The 16,959-nt window shown below is 39.2% G+C and overlaps 4 protein-coding genes across 4 annotated transcripts in view; 2 read left to right on the top strand and 2 right to left on the bottom strand.

Annotated features, from left to right (window-relative positions):
* ppp3r1a (protein phosphatase 3, regulatory subunit B, alpha a) overlaps positions 1-2,907 on the top strand; it is a 29,713-nt gene extending 26,806 nt beyond the window's left edge. Inside the window, exons 5-6 of the mRNA XM_015014897.1 lie at positions 106-290; positions 2,710-2,907. Coding sequence (XP_014870383.1) covers positions 106-290; positions 2,710-2,757 — 233 coding nt within the window. The 3' untranslated portion in view covers positions 2,758-2,907. The remainder of the gene's footprint in view (positions 1-105; positions 291-2,709) is intronic.
* A 3,721-nt stretch (positions 2,908-6,628) lies between these two features.
* On the bottom strand, positions 6,629-9,100 carry pno1 (partner of NOB1 homolog). Its single transcript, XM_015014896.1, has 7 exons — positions 8,806-9,100; positions 7,841-7,987; positions 7,636-7,719; positions 7,382-7,442; positions 7,147-7,264; positions 6,968-7,038; positions 6,629-6,877 (listed from the first exon to the last, which is right to left on the bottom strand). Exons 1-7 carry the CDS (start codon positions 9,004-9,006, stop codon positions 6,810-6,812), a joined length of 750 nt encoding a protein of 249 aa, XP_014870382.1. The 5' UTR covers positions 9,007-9,100; the 3' UTR covers positions 6,629-6,809.
* A 190-nt stretch (positions 9,101-9,290) lies between these two features.
* Positions 9,291-15,211, top strand: dnaaf10 (dynein axonemal assembly factor 10). The gene is made up of 8 exons (XM_015014895.1): positions 9,291-9,572; positions 10,336-10,436; positions 10,570-10,700; positions 10,839-10,940; positions 12,048-12,163; positions 12,443-12,577; positions 13,701-13,798; positions 14,748-15,211. The coding sequence occupies exons 1-8, from the start codon at positions 9,387-9,389 to the stop codon at positions 14,953-14,955; spliced, it is 1,077 nt and encodes a 358-aa protein (XP_014870381.1). The 5' UTR covers positions 9,291-9,386; the 3' UTR covers positions 14,956-15,211.
* Positions 15,089-16,959, bottom strand: part of LOC106934778 (uncharacterized) — a 16,055-nt gene continuing 14,184 nt past the window's right edge. The window contains exons 11-13 of the mRNA XM_015014894.1: positions 16,534-16,688; positions 15,758-15,980; positions 15,089-15,484 (exon numbers count right to left, since the gene is read on the bottom strand). Coding sequence (XP_014870380.1) covers positions 15,345-15,484; positions 15,758-15,980; positions 16,534-16,688 — 518 coding nt within the window. The 3' untranslated portion in view covers positions 15,089-15,344. The remainder of the gene's footprint in view (positions 15,485-15,757; positions 15,981-16,533; positions 16,689-16,959) is intronic.

The raw sequence follows: 16,959 nt of genomic DNA, 5'->3' as shown, positions 1-16,959 counted from the left end.
GTTTCACTTCACCATCAAAGACGCATTTCTAAACAATAAGTAAAACGTTGCACACGAATAACTTGCGCTTTCCCCTTTTCTTTTCATGCACATTCCAAACCGCAGTCGCTTTCAGGATTTACGACATGGACAAGGACGGCTACATCTCCAACGGCGAGCTCTTCCAGGTTCTGAAGATGATGGTGGGCAACAACTTGAAGGACACGCAGCTGCAGCAGATCGTGGACAAGACCATTATAAACGCAGACAAGGACGGAGACGGCAGGATATCCTTCGAAGAGTTCTGTGCAGTAAGTCGAAGCTCTCCTGAGGGTTTTCAGAGGGGAGCGTTGACGTTTCTGCTGATCCTGCCGACTTGTGGAGGCGGCAAAAGGTCAAAGGGGAAAGAAATCTCTGGAAAGACTGCTGGGTTTTTTTTTATTATTATTATTGTTGTTTTGCTGGGGCTTAACAGCTCTGGGTTTCAGTTTCAGCACTGCTTATGTGGGAGGAGCTGTGTGTAAGGCTGCTGTGGTGAGACTGCAGAGATGCTGTTTAAAACCAGCGGCTTCTCCTGTCATACTGATTTATAATCCGGCCTTGTTGTGGAAATTAAAAGTCTACTATCCAATTTCAGATCAAAGGGGCAAAGACAGCTGTTTGAACACAGTGGGTGTTCTCATTTTTTTGAAAAGCCACATCCACCGGCTCGTCTCTCGACGGCCCCCAGAGGGAACCGGTTTTGCTCCGAGCCAAGTTCTGAAATGAAAGGCTCCATATCTGGCTCTGACAGACACAGGGTCCGTATTTGACAGCTAGATCCTCAGAGCCTTGAACTAAAACGGCTCGCCGTCCCTTTCAGGGTGTATTTTCGGAACGGTGCAGGAGAAGAACTGCAGCTCAAACATTTCACGCTTCAAAGAGTTTATCACCGTTTTGGCCTGAGCCGTTCTGTTAGAAAATCTGTTTAAAAAATATAAAGATTGAGTTTGAAGGGTGTTGATAGTAAAACAAGGTCTGGAGTATTTACAACCCGGTGGTGGGCTTGTGTTGCTTTGTATTTAGTGCCCTTTTATATTTGGGTTTTTCTTACCCTCACTTATCAGTTTTTGTGTTACTAATACATATACACACATAAAAGTAGAATTTCTTTTCTTCATTGTGGCCGTGTATATCCTTTAACATTTTGTTCGTAAACTATGCCAAAGCTTTATAACCTGTTTTCAGTTTAGCTCGCCAACAAACCAACACAATAAATGTCTTGTTAATAAAGCTGATGTTCACACTACAATAATCCAGTCCAGATTTTTCAATTTAATCCAAATTTGTCCAACTACATCACTGTTGAATTGTAAGCTATCTTAAGCACTGTTGACTCATGATTTTCTAGTCAAATATTCATAATGCCATTAAAAATTAGTTGATTTGTTTTTTTTTAGCCGATGACCAGAGGTGACCATTCAACAAATGCATCTACGTCTTTTTTCCCCATATGTGATTTTACTCACATTTGAGTTTCTGCAACACTTTTTAATTTAACCTGGTAGAGCTGTGATTTAAACTTTGATTTGTTCAAGGGTGTTAGTCTAATCTGATTTTTGTGAGTAGATTGGTACCTTTTTGTTGTATTCCGTATGTAGCTGTATACTTTGAAGAGATTTTATTAGCACAAGGATCCTACTTACACCCAAAACGTGTATCATCCATTTGAAGCTGTTTGGTGTAAAGAATCAGCTGTTAACCTTGAAATAAGAATGTTACGGTTTGCTATAACCACTTCCTACATTTTATCTATTCAATAAACAATAGAGCAACAATTATCCTTAAACAAGTATAGCTGTTCAAATGTTAGACAAACATTGAGCACACATTTAAATTAAACACTCAAATTCTCCAAAGCGATTAGATTTGTGGTAGTAAATTTTCTTAGTGCACCGACATTATTGCTTGTTGCTTCTTAGATTAACCCTGAAAGTACAGCAACCAGATATCTTATTTGGTTGATCTATTTAGCCAGCTGCTTGATGGACATGAAATGTACACTTTCTAAACTGTCTTAAAAAAGTTGACTTAAACTTAATAATTCTTGTTTTAGGCCTTGAACTCCTGCATAGATCCAGATCTTCTACGAAATCTTAATTTGTCATCTTTTGTTAGCACTTTCATTTATCCACTCCTTCTTGTGTCAGTTACTTTTAGCTCTTTGTTAAAGTTTGTTTAGAAAATTAAATTCAAAACCGTCTTGCACATCAGACTGCTCTTTTGTCACAAAAAGGTTTGTGTAGCAGAGTTTTGACAGGGATTTCAGTAGTTTTGAAAGTGCAAATTTATTGTCAGATGGCTGGACCGTTTCTGTGGAGATATAGGTCTTAAATTTCATTCATAATGGTCTTAACAAGTCTGAAATGTGAGTTGGTGAAACTTGCAGAAACCCTGATTTTACTTTCACACTCTTCTCCGGCATCTCATTAAAAGAAGCTTTAAATAGTTGACAACATTTTTGTGGCTTTGACCTCAAAGCTTATTAAAACCTTCATACAGTGGTGCCCAACTCACGCCTCCATGTTTTACAAATATGAGCACATTTCTCAGTTTGGTCGGTTCCGTCTTCAAACTTTTTGGATTTTATGACTTATTCATGAGTAAAAACTCCCAGCATAGAGATGTCTGTGTTCAGATGTTTGTCGTCTCACCTCGGTTTCGTCTCTTCCTCCTTTCCTTCACCCCCAGGTGGTCGGAGGCCTCGATATACACAAAAAGATGGTGGTGGACGTGTGAGCGCCCTCCGCTTGCTGAATCCCCCTCCTCGCCCTCAACACTCGCTTTTCTCCACCATCTCCGAAGATCTGCTCAAAGACGTCTGGCAAAACGCTCTCTGTGTAACTCAATGGAAGTATTCTCTCTTTATGTCTATCTTTCTGTGAAGCCGCTTTTTCTTTTCTCTCATTTCTTTTTTTTTTTTTTTTTTTTTTCTTTTGTGCTTTTTTGCTTTCGAAAAACCACGGGCCTCGTGAAGCCAACTTTGAAGTGTTATTGAACTGTAAATCCGCAATAACCCGGTCGTAGCACTTTAAGAGACTGAAGGACATCCATTTGGTCATTTGCAAAGAGCATCTCTGGTTGTGGAAGAAAAAAAGGAGGGAACAGGGGATAGAGGAGGGGCGCAGTGAAGAGGCTGGTTGGCTTGTTCATATTTCATCCTTTTTTTCTCTCTCTTTTTTTTGGTAATTGTTATTTTTGATATTTATTTTTGTTGTCTTTTATAAAGAAAAAAATACAACTATATATCTGCATTTCTTTTTCTTTTTTTTTTCTTTTGAGAGGACGTGTGTAGTGTATTTACACTTGCAGCAGTACAGCTAGAAAGTAGGGTATGAAGTGCCAACCAGAACATATCCAGAACCAGTTCGTTATTAACTATCATCACTGCATTCATTCACACGGAGGGGAAAACCGGAGGGCGACGCTTCCAACTGCACGACTGCGAGGCATCGTAAATACAAAACAAAATTTCGTGACGTTTTTTTTTTTTTTTGGCTCCCGCGCTCAGTTTGAACCGACCAGTAAAAGCTTCCAATCTTAGCGACGCTTCTCATCGTCTTTTTTTTTTTTTTTTTAATAAGATTGCTAGTTTTATTTATACGTAAGAATGTGTTTATATTGTCGGACATCATCCCTGTTTCCTATCATGAGATTCTAGCTAGGTTCAATTAATGCCAAGAAAATGTCTTTCCAGATAAAGAAAAAGGAAAAAAAAAAAAAAAAAATTAAACCAGTCATGGCTGCAAACTGACATCATGGTTTACTCGTGAAGAAAGCATTGCGCATCCATAATGACAATCTCCAATGCAAAGAATAGTTAAGCACTCGCTATTGAACCGTAGTGGAAATCATGCTTTTTTCCGTGACGCTAGCAGACCATGCTGGATGACGTTTTGACAAAGAACCGAGAGAGAACAGTTATGAGATTTTTAGGCTGTTTGTGCGAGGATAAAGCAACTTAAGAGACTTACCTGCAGGCAGCAGTTGTCATTTGTTGTTGTTTTTTTTAAGGAAAAAAAAAAAACCCGATATGTGTATATTAGGTAAACGATGTGTGATCATCTTATCGAACCGCAGCAGGAGGAGGAGGAGAAAGAGGAGGAGGAAGGCTTTGCCTCTGAAATGTCTCAGTGCAGCACAGGACGGGTCAGTTTCCTTCAACGCAAAAACACTTAATCTTAACACGTTAGCATGATCGGTGTGCAATGGCGCTAGACTAGTTTTTAGGATTTTCTGTTTTTATCTGGAGCGTGTACATTTCAAAAGTTGGCTTCCACTCCCACTTTTTTTTTTATTATTACTATTATTTTCTCTCTCAGTCATGTTGTTTTTCTCTCCCCCAATCCTTCTTTTTCCAAACCTGCTGATTCAAGCAGGGAGGGGAAAAAAAACAAAAATTAAAAAAAAAACAACAAAACCTTAAATTCAACCAAATTTATTTATTTATTTTTTTTTTTTCCCCAAGGGGAAAAATGCTTCCTTCTATTAACAGCATTGGGATAGATGTCCGTTTTGCTTTGGAGGCCAACTGCTAGTTTTAACAGGACTACTCAGTCAGATCTGGAGTGCTCTATTGTTCCCCATCCCTGAGCTCTGCACGGCTTTGGGCCTCCCTGTGCTTGCATGACATGGAAGTATATTTTTTTTTTGTTGTGCATGTAGATCAATTTTTTGAAATAAAACTCTTGTTTACACATGGATGGTGATGTTAATATATTTAAGAATTTTACGGTATACAATATGGATGTTGCCAAACTTTGGTAAATGTACACATATTATGAGCGGTAATCCAAATGAACTGAACTACATGTAACTTTTTTGTATTTTACCCGGGTCAGCGAGATGCTTCGATTCCAGTAAAAGTTGCATATCTGATCCTGTCTCAAACTGCCACACACTGTACTCAGCTTAAAGGGGAAATTTGATTTCATTTTTTTTTCTTTCTTTTGTATATAAGTATTTGTTAAATGCAGTTCTGGCTCTCTGTTCTCTGTATAGTTCAGACCGCGCTTTAGTTTGTAAGTGCTACTTTTTTTCTCTGAGGGAATTGGGTTCTTTTTAGTTTGCGTGGGAATATCTGAAAAGATTTAAGTTTGAGAACCTTTTTTTTTTTTTTTCCTTTTTCTGCATGCTGCATATTATGCTGTGGGACTGTTGGAAACTTGATACTGTATGAAAATGAAATAAAATTTAAATAAACTTTGAAATGTTGAAAGTAACATTTTTCCCTCCCCTCATTCTGACTTCTGAAGATGTGAAAGATGGGGAAACAAATCAACACATTGATGCAAGAGCTGTACTACTTTCTGATGGAGAAGAGAGAGTTGAGTCAAAAAGTGAAGCTCTTGATTTACTGCTCGATATACGTTCCTGCGCTCATCTGTGGTCAGGGGCTTTGGGTCATGACCGAAAAGAATGAGATCATAGATATAAGCAGCCGAAATTAGTTTTTATTTTTTGTCTTTTTTAAAGGTTGGATGACTATACCACAACTTCACTGACCTTAAAAAAAAATTGAGTGGACAAAATGTATGCTAAATGTATTGTGGACTTGTGATCTAAAAACTGTCCAGTGCATACAACAGTTAGCAAAAAGTGTTTAGCAAGTTGCTGAGAAACTACATTATCACCAAGTTTCTCTCATTATTCTATCAGGACGTGTCACTGCTCTCAGCAGAACTGGTAGGGCTCGTTTCAATCTGCTGGTTCCTTGGCATTTCCACTGCTGTTAAGAATAGACCACACGATTTCAGAAGCCTGGAGGTCAGAGCCGTCTGTCCCAGGAGCCTAACATCGTCCTGCTTCATCAGCCTCAGTCATTGTCCTGTTGGCCTCACCTTAACTCATTTAAATATGTCTTGTTATAGTGGCCAAATGGCTGTCATTGTCTTGTCTGAAAATTTCAGCAAACCTGTAAGGAGCAGGGACTTCTGTCTCGGTCAGCAACCTTCATGTTGGTAAACTTGCTTCATTGAGGATCATAACGGTGGTGGACAAGTAGTTTCCAGTTTCTAATAGGCTTGTCATTGGTGGCTCCTGAACCATTATTGTTTTGACAGTTTTGGTCTTATGGTGAAAACCTGGCATACAGCTGAGTGTTCCAACAGAACAATAATCCAAAACTGGTTTAATAGAACTAGGCTAACAGTAAGATCCTGTGATAGCCCAAACCTCAACCCTGTTGAAAATAAACGTATAAAAAGGTAAAGATCCAAAATGTTTTAATGTAAATATTTGAACCTTGTGTGGATTTTAATTGCATACATTTATTAAACTAGAAGGGTTTAAATAAAAAATAAAGCCCAAAATTAATTGCATTCTCATTAGTTTATGTTCACACTAGAATGATAAACGAGTTAAGGTTAAATGTCATATCAAAAAGTTAGGCTGATATTCTGCTGTAGGAAGTGGACATCCCTCATGTAGATGGCCAGTTGTGTCCTGTCATGTTTTATCTACACCACTGATACATGATGCTGCAATCGTCACTATTCAGTCAGTTCAGCCAAAAATAAGACACCAAGTTTTAGAAATCACAAACTTTGATTTACACGGTGTATACAGGATAACTGTATACACCTTGTGTTCTGCTAAAAACATTCATTCACAGAAATAAACCACCTTTATTGTTTTTGATATTTATTTACATAACTCATATTTCCAGAGACCAACACTGTTCATCAAAAAATACGATGTACGTGTCGGCTTCCCATCCCAAACCCCAGTCCGTGAACTCATCGCAGTGACAGAAAAGGAGGAGAGGACGGCATGTAGCAGCCAATCGGATTTCAGAATCTCTCTGCAGTCCTGCTGGCCACCGCTCTGATGTTGCCGTAAACCTTTGAAGGTGGACTTCCTGTTGAGAGGTGGGGGCCAGGGGGAGGTTTTAAAGGTCATTTCCAGCATTTAGAGTTTTGATCTAAATGTTAAATGATTGGCTGCTTACCTAAAATCAGGTTACATATTGCTGTTCGGGCCATCTTGATATTCTGAAAAGAACCTAAAATGTGGATTTTCCTGTTGAGACACATTTAGAAAAAAAACTCTAAATACACGCATATTGGGGGAAAAACAAAATCACAAAGGTTTAACTGTGATGGGCGAATCACGACTTGGATCACATACGTCTCTGCCAGAACGATGCGAGTCTTTGTCACATTCTCAATGGTGAATTTCGTTTTTCCTCCCTTCCCTGCTATTCTTCCAATGGCCCTGGATAAGTGGTCGCCTTTCAAAGGTTTTACTGTGAAAAAAAGAAAAGTAAAACAACAAAAAGGTCAATCTTTTGCAAAGAAAAAAGGAGAACAAACAAGTGCAGAGTAGGAGAGCAGACAGAAGGCCTAGGGTTTTGCAATCTCACCGTCTGTGACATCAAAGCTTTCAAGGAAAAGCTCGTCTAATCTGATGAGCGCCATGGCATCCTGGGAAGAGGAAGGGCGACTATTACATCACTGGCAGGAATCCAGCGAGTTCAACGTCAACGACTCCATGGAGTCCTACAAACTTGAAATCACAACTTTCAAAGGTTTCGACTTCCCTAAAGGGATGATCATCGGCTAAACTCCAGCTAATCAATACTGAGGTTGTTCATCAGGGAGCATTTCTTGCACTCACCTCAACCTGGAAGCCTAGGATGAACGCTTTGACGAAATCTGCCGCTTTCGTGAGGGCGCTGATTTCCTGCGTCTCTTTGCACGTCTGAAAAATAAAACACACGAAACAGACGAGGCTGTAAGCACTACGAAAAAAATAAATAAATAAAGGCCTTAAGAATAGTAACATTACTTCAAATCAGTGCTACCAACATGTCTGAACTTACTTTGATTTCTACGTTCCTGGTCTTGAGGTTAAATCGCACTTGAAGCTGCAGGTTCTCTACGATGGGAGTGAAAATCTTTAGCCAGTTTTCCTTCAGCGGGGTGTATCTGTGAGCTGGAACGGGGATCTTACGCATCTCATCTGGTCCCTGAATCACACACAGGAACATTATATCCAAATAATGTCACCTTAAAATGCAAGTAAAAATCTGTACTAAGTATAGCTATACATTCATTAACTTTCAAACATAATCGTTCTTATCTCAGGACACACATAGATTTATGGATTCTTAATCACTATTATTTAAGTAAACATATGCCATACGTCGTTTTATTTGCATACATTGTCAAAGTAGTTTGACTTGAGACACAAAATGGCAAAATTATGTTTGGTTACCAGGTTGAAAGAGAATAATATGTTGGAGTAAAAATAAGATAAATGATAAATAAATTAAAAATATATATTAAAGAGATAATTATGAATCACAGAAAAGCATTTCAGCAACGCCAAAATGGAAGACACCATAAAATAACTCATAGTGTCATGATATGAGCTACATTTATCAGAATGGTAAATAAAATCCTGCAATAACTAGCATAACTATGTCTATATAGGTATATATGGATATATGGTAAGACTGTTACCATACGTATTTAGATACAATTTTAGTGTTTTGTTTATTTGTCACCGTTTTGCTGTTGATGCATCATTTTGAATTGCTTATTTAAATATTTCATTGTTTTAATGTATCGGTTCTGTTAGAGACGTCATCACCCAAAGGAAGTCATTAGCGATAGATAAATCGTTCGTAGTTTCTCCCATAGGTCTGAAGAACGATGTGCGCATGCGCAAGTTTTAAAGGGGAAGCACTCAAACCAACTTGTTAAAGTGCTGAAAACACAACAGTGCCTAAAAATATACCCCTTTTTTAACATACATATGATGGAAGCAAATAGAGGTAATTACCCGTAATTTGTCTCCGGAGATCGGTGGAAACTGCGGCCGTTTAATGGCCACGCTCTCCTCTGTGTCCATGTCCACTCCGTCTTGCTCACGTTTACGTTTCTGGTTCTTCTTTTTAGACTTCACCTTCGTAAACGCCTCTGCGCCATCTTTACTCTCCCCAGTCACTTCAGCGGCTACAGTAGGAGTTTTTTCGGTGTCCATTTCCACAGAAGGTGTTTTAAAGTCCAGTTTTGATTAGAAAACAGAGGCAGACTGTGGCCACAGAGGCATGAGGTGCGATAGAAAGGACCCAAACAGCCGCGTCATCAATGCCTATAGAGTTAAGAAATTCTTGTACACGTTTAGGATTTAAAATAAAACTCAGAATGTGTCACTATAATTCAGTCTCATTTATCAATGTCTATTAGCCGAATTATGTATGCCCGTAAGCAGACGATATTTACTTAACATAAAAATTTATAGTCAGGCATATCTCCAGACAGCAATGAGCTCTGTGGGAGGATCCTCGCTTTATTTTGTTTTGGCGTGGAGATATCCGTTTTTCAATAGATTCTCGACCCTTTTATAAAGTATTTTAAAAGATGTCCTCGCCCCTGTCGAAGCCTCAGATCATCGCACACATTCAGAAGAGTCTGAACTACACGGTGTTCGACAGCAAATGGATTCCGTGCAGCGCCAAGTTTGTCTGCTTGGGGAACTTTGCCAGAGGAACAGGGGTGCTCCAAATTTATGAAGTTCAACACGGAGAGGCTCAGCTCATAAAAGAGGTAGTATCATCCCTCATATTGGGCCTTTTTGGTTTTTAAAAACGGGCTATCCAAGCGATTTCAAGCGAGGGTTCTAGAACTCTCTTGCTCGCTTGTAACCATGGTTACAGTCAGCCAGGCAGTTTGTAGACAGGTGGACAGTTCATTGCAGAAACCAGGTGACACAGTGTGACTTCTATGTACTGCAATAAGGAGATAATAATAACTTAGTTACGTAATTAATTATCTTTGGTTGTTAACATGCACATAATCAAGGTCAGGTGAACTTATAGTGTGTTGCTGAACTATTCCTATGCCTTGAATTTTTCCTCATATTTTGTCATATTAGCAAACTTCGTTGTGTTTTATTGGGATTTTTAGTGATAGATCACAAATTCTTGAACTACACTGCGGGTCTGGTACTATGTTTGTTGATTAGAAAGTGAACGCCGCCTCTGGTAATTTTCCCTGAATTGTACCTGCCCAAGAAAATATTCACAATGCATGATGCTGCCACCACCATGCATTAGCATGGGGATGGTGGTCACTACCCATAGCATTTTTAGTTTGGGTCGAGAAGTTACAGTTTGATCTTGTCATGGCCAGATCACCAGCTGTCTTCCACATGTTTTCTATGCCCTTCATGGCCTTGAATATTAATGATAATAATAAAAAAAAACAGCTCGAGATGAATGCATATTTTTCCAAGGCGCTGTACATTTGATTTGAATCTATTTGTCCCTTTGTTGGAGTTGAAGCATCTCTTTACGCCCCCATGTTTCAGGTGGAGAAAGCTAAACCCATAAAATGTGGGACGTTTGGGGCCTCGTCTCTTCAACAAAGGCACATAGCAACCGGAGATTTTGATGGGAATCTCCACATATGGTACTACAACTGTCTATTTACACCAAACTGTAGGTTCACTTACAATTGTGTACTTTTGCTGTTAATTGGAAAGATGAGCAGCAGAAGTAAAAGTGTCAGCGTACGCAGTCTACTTTGTCTCTGTCATCCACAGGAATCTGGAAGCGCCCGATGTGCCGGTGTACACCACAAAGGCCCACAAAGAGATCGTGAACAGCATCGATGGGGTTGGTGGCCTTGGAATTGGTGACGGTGCTCCTGAGATCGTCACAGGAAGTAGAGACGGTAAGAACAGAAAAGCTTGATGCCTTTCTTATTATACAAAATGTTTTAATCGCACCGAAATGGAGAAAATTACAAAACGAGACACAAATCTTTTCTTTTTGTTTGTTTGGGTGGGGGGGTTTTGGCTGGGTTTTGCAGGGACAGTAAAGGTGTGGGATCCCAGGCAGAAGGATTTACCTGTGGCCAACATGGAGCCTGTGGAAGGAGAGACCAAGAGGGACTGCTGGACTGTTGCCTTTGGTAACTAAATTATCACATAGAGTCAAAATACAGATATCATTTGTAAGATTTTCATTTGTCTTTTCTGGACCTTTTCCTCAAAAGAAAATCATCAAAACTACAGTACTTTGAAAAAGTATTCATTTTGTCACGTTATAGCCATACACTTCAATATATTGTATAGGGAATTTACATCCAAAGTAGACTAGTGCATAGTTGTGAAGAGGAATGAAAAGTTGAAATGTCGTCTTGCTTGTTTTTAAAAATAACAATCAGAAAGCTGTGGCAAGTATCTATATTTACTCAGACCCACTAAAGAAGAACGTAGTCCAACCAAGTGTAATCAGAAATCACCTACACTTTTCAGATTTACAACAAAACGCTGCTTTGTGTTGCTCCATTTCATACAATTGTTTGTTGTGATTTCACAACAGTTCAAGATGTTATGAGTGCTTTTGAAACCCATTGCTTAATTTACTAGTTTTTGTAAAACAGTTAAATATGCCTAATAGTTTGTGTTTTGCGCAAAAAAAATTTACCACCATTTTCTGTCTTTTTTTTTTTTTTTTTTTTTTTTTCATAAAAAGCCTCTTGAAATTCAGCAGCAGATAAAACGTCAGGAGAATATTAGTAATATATGAAACCATGTTGGATCTTTTATCTTTATTTTCAACAATCTTCTGGAAATTTTAGATATATCTAGTGTAGGGATGGACGACATGGACTTAAAGTTTGATCACGGTATTTTGTGGTAGTGTAATAATGATAAAAGTGACGGTATAAGCTAGTTATTACATCCTTTTTTCTAGGTAACCATATGGCTGAACAAAAATACAGCTCTTGGAAAACATTCCTATCTTCAGGACACTGATTACATAAAGAAGTGTAATTTATATAATTGAACTTCAAATCATAACTGCATTTAATCTTATGTTTCAAATTTATTGATGCTTTCACTGAACAAGTATTGGAGAAAACATTAAACCTAACAATCAGCACAATGTGGACAGTTTTTTGGGGGGGACTTTTAAACATCATTAAATGGACAATTATCGCTTATCGTTTATCACAATAAACGATAAACGATACAATGAATGCTCACCCCTAATCTAGTGTAACGTTTTTCAGGTAATGCCTTCAACGATCAGGACCGATGTGTGTGTGCCGGCTACGACAACGGCGACATTAAACTCTTCGACCTGCGGAACATGTCTCTACGATGGGAAACCAACATTAAAAACGGGGTGAGGTGAAAACACGCGTCCAAATCCCTTATGAGGAATTATGGTGGATAGATTTTTTTTTTTTTTTTTTAAGTTCTTAACTTAAAAAAGAAAAAGAAAAATTTAGGACGACGGGCCGAACTCTCCTATCAGGTGTGATGATGAATATAAATGACTGCGCTGCTTTGATTGCTCAGCTGCTTCCATTATTCACTCCCTCTCGAATCTAGATGCGCCGATGATTGCTCTCCTGGCGTGGAGCCCGCTACATTTTTCTTTTTCCTCTCCCACTCTGAGCAGGTATGCTGTGTGGAGTTTGACAGGAAGGACATCAACATGAACAAACTGGTGGCCACCTCGCTGGAAGGAAAATTCCACGTCTTCGACACGAGGACTCAGCACCCCACCAAGGGCTTCGCCTCCGTTTCCGAAAAGGTGGTTACAGAGGGCGGAGCGGGAGACATCTGGGAAGGAGGGAATATAAAAAAAAAAAAAAAAGAAAAAATTCAAAAGATTATTGTTCTTCTTCTTATTATCCCTTCAGTTGGAAAGGTGAACTAGGGCTGCGTGTCGATTTGAGCATTTTCACAGCTGGAAGCGTTTTTTTTGGGGTCGTGTTTGTCTAACTTCCTCTGCGGCTTTTTGTCGTGGGCCAAAGTAGACACAGGGCTGGAGAAGAGCGGTGGCCTTTTTGGTTGGGAAATGTGGGGGGGGGGGCGAGGGGGGGGCATAAACTCGGCGTACAGCACGTCTTAACAGAGCTGGAAGCGTTGGCAGCCTGAGCTGTGGGAATATTTCCCAAAGGTGTAGCAGAATGTCTGGAGGCATGAGGTTCCAACTTTTTGGACAACTTGGCCCTGTCACGATTGCAAATCCTGCTGGACGATAAAATCTCCCAGTAATTGTTACAAAAAACAGTAATATTATTGTTTTTAAGACTATTTTCAAGTAATATACTGTTAATAAAATAATAATGCAAGTTCACCCTCTCAAGACCAATACATTTTAATTTTGTAAAACATATTCCAGTATTCTAATGGAATATACCTTAATTATACAAAATAAAACACAGCCAACAAAAACAATGAATACAATGGAAATACATTTTAAAAAATACACGCAACTGAAACCATAAGCGAAATGGGTTACGATGTCTCCATCAACAAAATTGTCCTTCAAAAAATGTGAATAGCCAGAATGGAAATTATTGAGCTCATTTTAATTTTTCATGCGATTAATTAATGAATTGCTTACTGCGACAGGCGTAGGTAGAAGAAAACATCTGCAAACCAAAAACTAGAATCAGACATGAGAAAATTGGATCATTATATATATATATATATTTTTTTTTTTTAAAGTCCAAAGATATTTGAAATTCAACACATCTTATTTTAGTTTAAACTGTTTCATCCAATGTGATAAATCATCATCACCAACATGATTTCTGTGTTTGACCCAGAAATTTTCAACAAATTTTTTAAGCTTTTTCTTTCTTTTCTTTTTTTTTCTTTTTTTTTCTCTCTTAATAAAATAATCAATGTTTCTTATTTTCCTTTAGGCTCACAAAGCAACCATCTGGCAGGTGAGGCATTTGCCCCAGAACAGAGACATCTTTATGACTGCAGGGGGAGCAGGAAACCTACATCTGTGGAAGTAGTGAGTAATCGGACATGAATCACTTTGAGCTGCAGAACCTGTTTTTTTTTTTTTGTTTTGTTTGTTTTTAATGTTTTCACTTCTGCTGTTCTGAAAGTTTTTACACGTCTGAGCAAAAGTAGTCACACCCTGTTAACTTTCTCACATCAGAGCGACAAACTCCAATGTACTGATGCGCTACGTTAACACTGAATGTTCTAAAGTGGAATGAAAACGATGCATCATTTCACATTTTTTTCCCAAATTAGAATCTGAAAAGTGCGGCATACATAATTCTTCCACTTAGGGTAGGATTTTTGAAGATAATTTTTTTTTCTTTTTTCCCCACTAAAGCACTCCTTTCGTTTCCATAGTGATGATGCCATCAAGCCTCGAGCCACCATCTTGTTTGCCAAGTGTCTTTTACAGCTTTTGAACTTTGAATTCAGGTCAACTCTACAACAGACTTATCAGGGTCAGGCTACTGTTTTTTTTAATTATGAGAATAAAGTGGTAATGTTAGGAAAATAAAGTAAAACATTTCTGAGAACTCCCAACACAAAAAAATCTTAAAACGAGGAACGGTGAACATCTTCTAAAGTTCCACTTCGGTATCGGTTTTGCAAATAGGATACTCTTATCTTTTATTATCAGTAGCAGGAGTTTGAAATTATTGTTTATTTCGAGAGAAAAAAAATAAATAGACTGAGCTTCTCACATCAGATCATGATAACTGCAGAAGCTTTTCTCTCATTAAAAACTTTATTCCCATAGTTTTCAAATGTTCTTCTGGTAAAATTGTGTCTTTATCCTGTTAACGTTATGACTGTATTCTTGTGATTAAACAAAAATTCTTGTAGCCTTGGTGGCCCTGACACTCCGTCGTAAAGCTCGGAGAAGTAAAAATAAAAAAAAGTTTTATTTTTTTACTTGGTAGTAAACGCTTTTTTCCCCCAAATCCCATCTCCAGTGAGTACCCCGCACAGAGAAGCAAGAAGGACTCTGACGGAGCGGATGTGGGCGTCGCCGGGTCGGTCAACCTCCTGCAGAACGCCACTCTGTCCACTCAGCCAATCGCCAGCCTGGACTGGAGCCCCGACAAGCAGGGCCTCTGCGTGTGTTCGGGTTTCGACCAGACCGTCCGCGTGCTCATCGTCACCAAACTCAACGTGGCGTAACGGAAGCTGCCGGGAAGATCAAGAAGGAGCGTTTCCATCCATTCGCCGGTTTTGGGAATCGGATACGTTTAGATGCGCAGACAAATATCTGAATTCAAATACAGGGTGAAGAAATTACTTATACACCTGCATGTCAAGGTGCAGATTTATTCTCGCTAAAATTCCCGTCTTTCATGTACATTTTGTTAGGTCTGTGTTCTAACATGACTTTTTTTTTTTTAACAATGAAAACTGTTTCTAGATTAAAAGTGTTCTTTAAAAAAAAAAAAAAAGAGAGATTTACCTATATCCTCTGTGCTACGTGACAAAAATATGACATCTCAGTTAAATAAAAACATCTTCATCAACACAAAGAACAAGACAGCCTGAGAGGGAAAGGGAAACGCAGCTCAGATCCAGCATTTGAATCTGAAGAAGTCCTGCAGATCCGGGTCGTCCTCCTGTCTGTTGTTGATTTTCGCGTAGATGCTCTTCAGCAGCGACGTCTTTGACTTCTCGTCCAGAATGTCGATGTACTTTTCTATGACGCCTGTGAACAGAGCCGCAGATGTCACTTCAGAAGTCGACGTTTGCACACAGATGCGTTCCGTTTGACATTTGAGTTTAAAATGCCTCCGTATTTTACTCAGATTTAATGAGGAAACCAACACAAGCATTGCTGTCTAAGAAGATACACTGAGGTCAAAATGTAAAAAAAAAATGCTACAGGATTATGAATATTTCTGCTAGTCTCTGTACATCATCTACAATTTCTTCAGCTTTCTTCCAGGCCTGACTAACAGACCTAGCGGTCTGGACCTACTTAGCCCCATGACTTTGCCGTATGCGACCAGGCTGGGGCCCAGCTGTGGGTGGTCGAACAGCTGCTGTGACATCAGCAGGCGGACGATCTCCCCGGTGATGAAGGCGTCGTCGAAGCTCTGCTCGGCCACGTCCTTCAGAGGGAACCCGCAGTACACGTCCAGCGCAGCCTCCGGGTCCGAGGGCTCCACCAGCTTCACGAGCTCGATGTACGCGTCGTGGATCTGTCGTCCAAAATATCAGCTTAGACTTGTGGGTTAGAAATAACATTGTGATAGGGTTAGGGTCTAATTTTAAAACTGGGCTTATAATCTCCCTTTTTGACAAACCCTATAGACTGGTTTATGTTGTCCTGAATTGTCTTTAATTCTGCCTTAGGTGTTTGGGTTTTTTTTGTTTACTGCCTTCTTCTCATGTGTCCTTGCTTCATTTCCTTTCCTTTATCATTATATTCCCACTTGACTCCTTTCTTCCTTCTTTCCTTCCATAAAGTTTTTGATTTTATAGTTTCTACAGTTAAATCTTTCCCACTGCTGCCTGGTTTTTAATATTCTTTCTTTACAAAATGAATTTAAACGACCCAGATCTCTGTGAGGTTGAGTCGGGGGGTGGGAGGGGGGAGTCTGACATTTCTACATCCAACGTGTGTGTGTAGGAACCCTGACACCGGAATGACACCATAGGGCGGGGATGTAATCTTATCTTGAAACCAGTACAAGCTGCACTGCGAAAGCTTAGAGGGAATGCCCAAAACAAACACTTCAGATAACAACTGACCCCCGGCGCCATGGCGATGACCTCTTTGTAGAAGTGCTTCGCCTGATCCTGGGTGTCTGCAGAGCGTGAGAAGGCCCGAGCCAGACCGAGCCGCGATACATGAGACCTGGGGTTCAATGGGCCCGACGCGCTGGCTGTGTTTTCTACTGGAGGGACTACACACATAATGACACTGAGTTACATATTAGGTTTCACTGGGAGAAACACATAAAAGTCAAGTATTTTATTTATTTATCTATCTATTTATTTATATATCTAATGAGTTCCTGCATATAAAACAGTGAAATTGTGTTTTAAAAATATTCAGCTATACATATATATATATATATATATATATATTTTTTTTTTTTTTTTTTTTTTTTTTAAAGGAAATCAAAAAAACGGGTTTAATCCCTTTTTTAAAATCTCACTTTAACTTCCCCGCCT

This window comes from Poecilia latipinna, unplaced genomic scaffold, assembly GCF_001443285.1.
Source record: "Poecilia latipinna isolate Pla-1442-1.1 unplaced genomic scaffold, P_latipinna-1.0 Scaffold1857, whole genome shotgun sequence".
Taxonomy (NCBI): domain Eukaryota; kingdom Metazoa; phylum Chordata; class Actinopteri; order Cyprinodontiformes; family Poeciliidae; genus Poecilia; species Poecilia latipinna.
The sequence above is the reverse complement of the archived record's forward strand: the minus strand, read 5'-3'. Positions and strand labels throughout refer to the sequence as shown.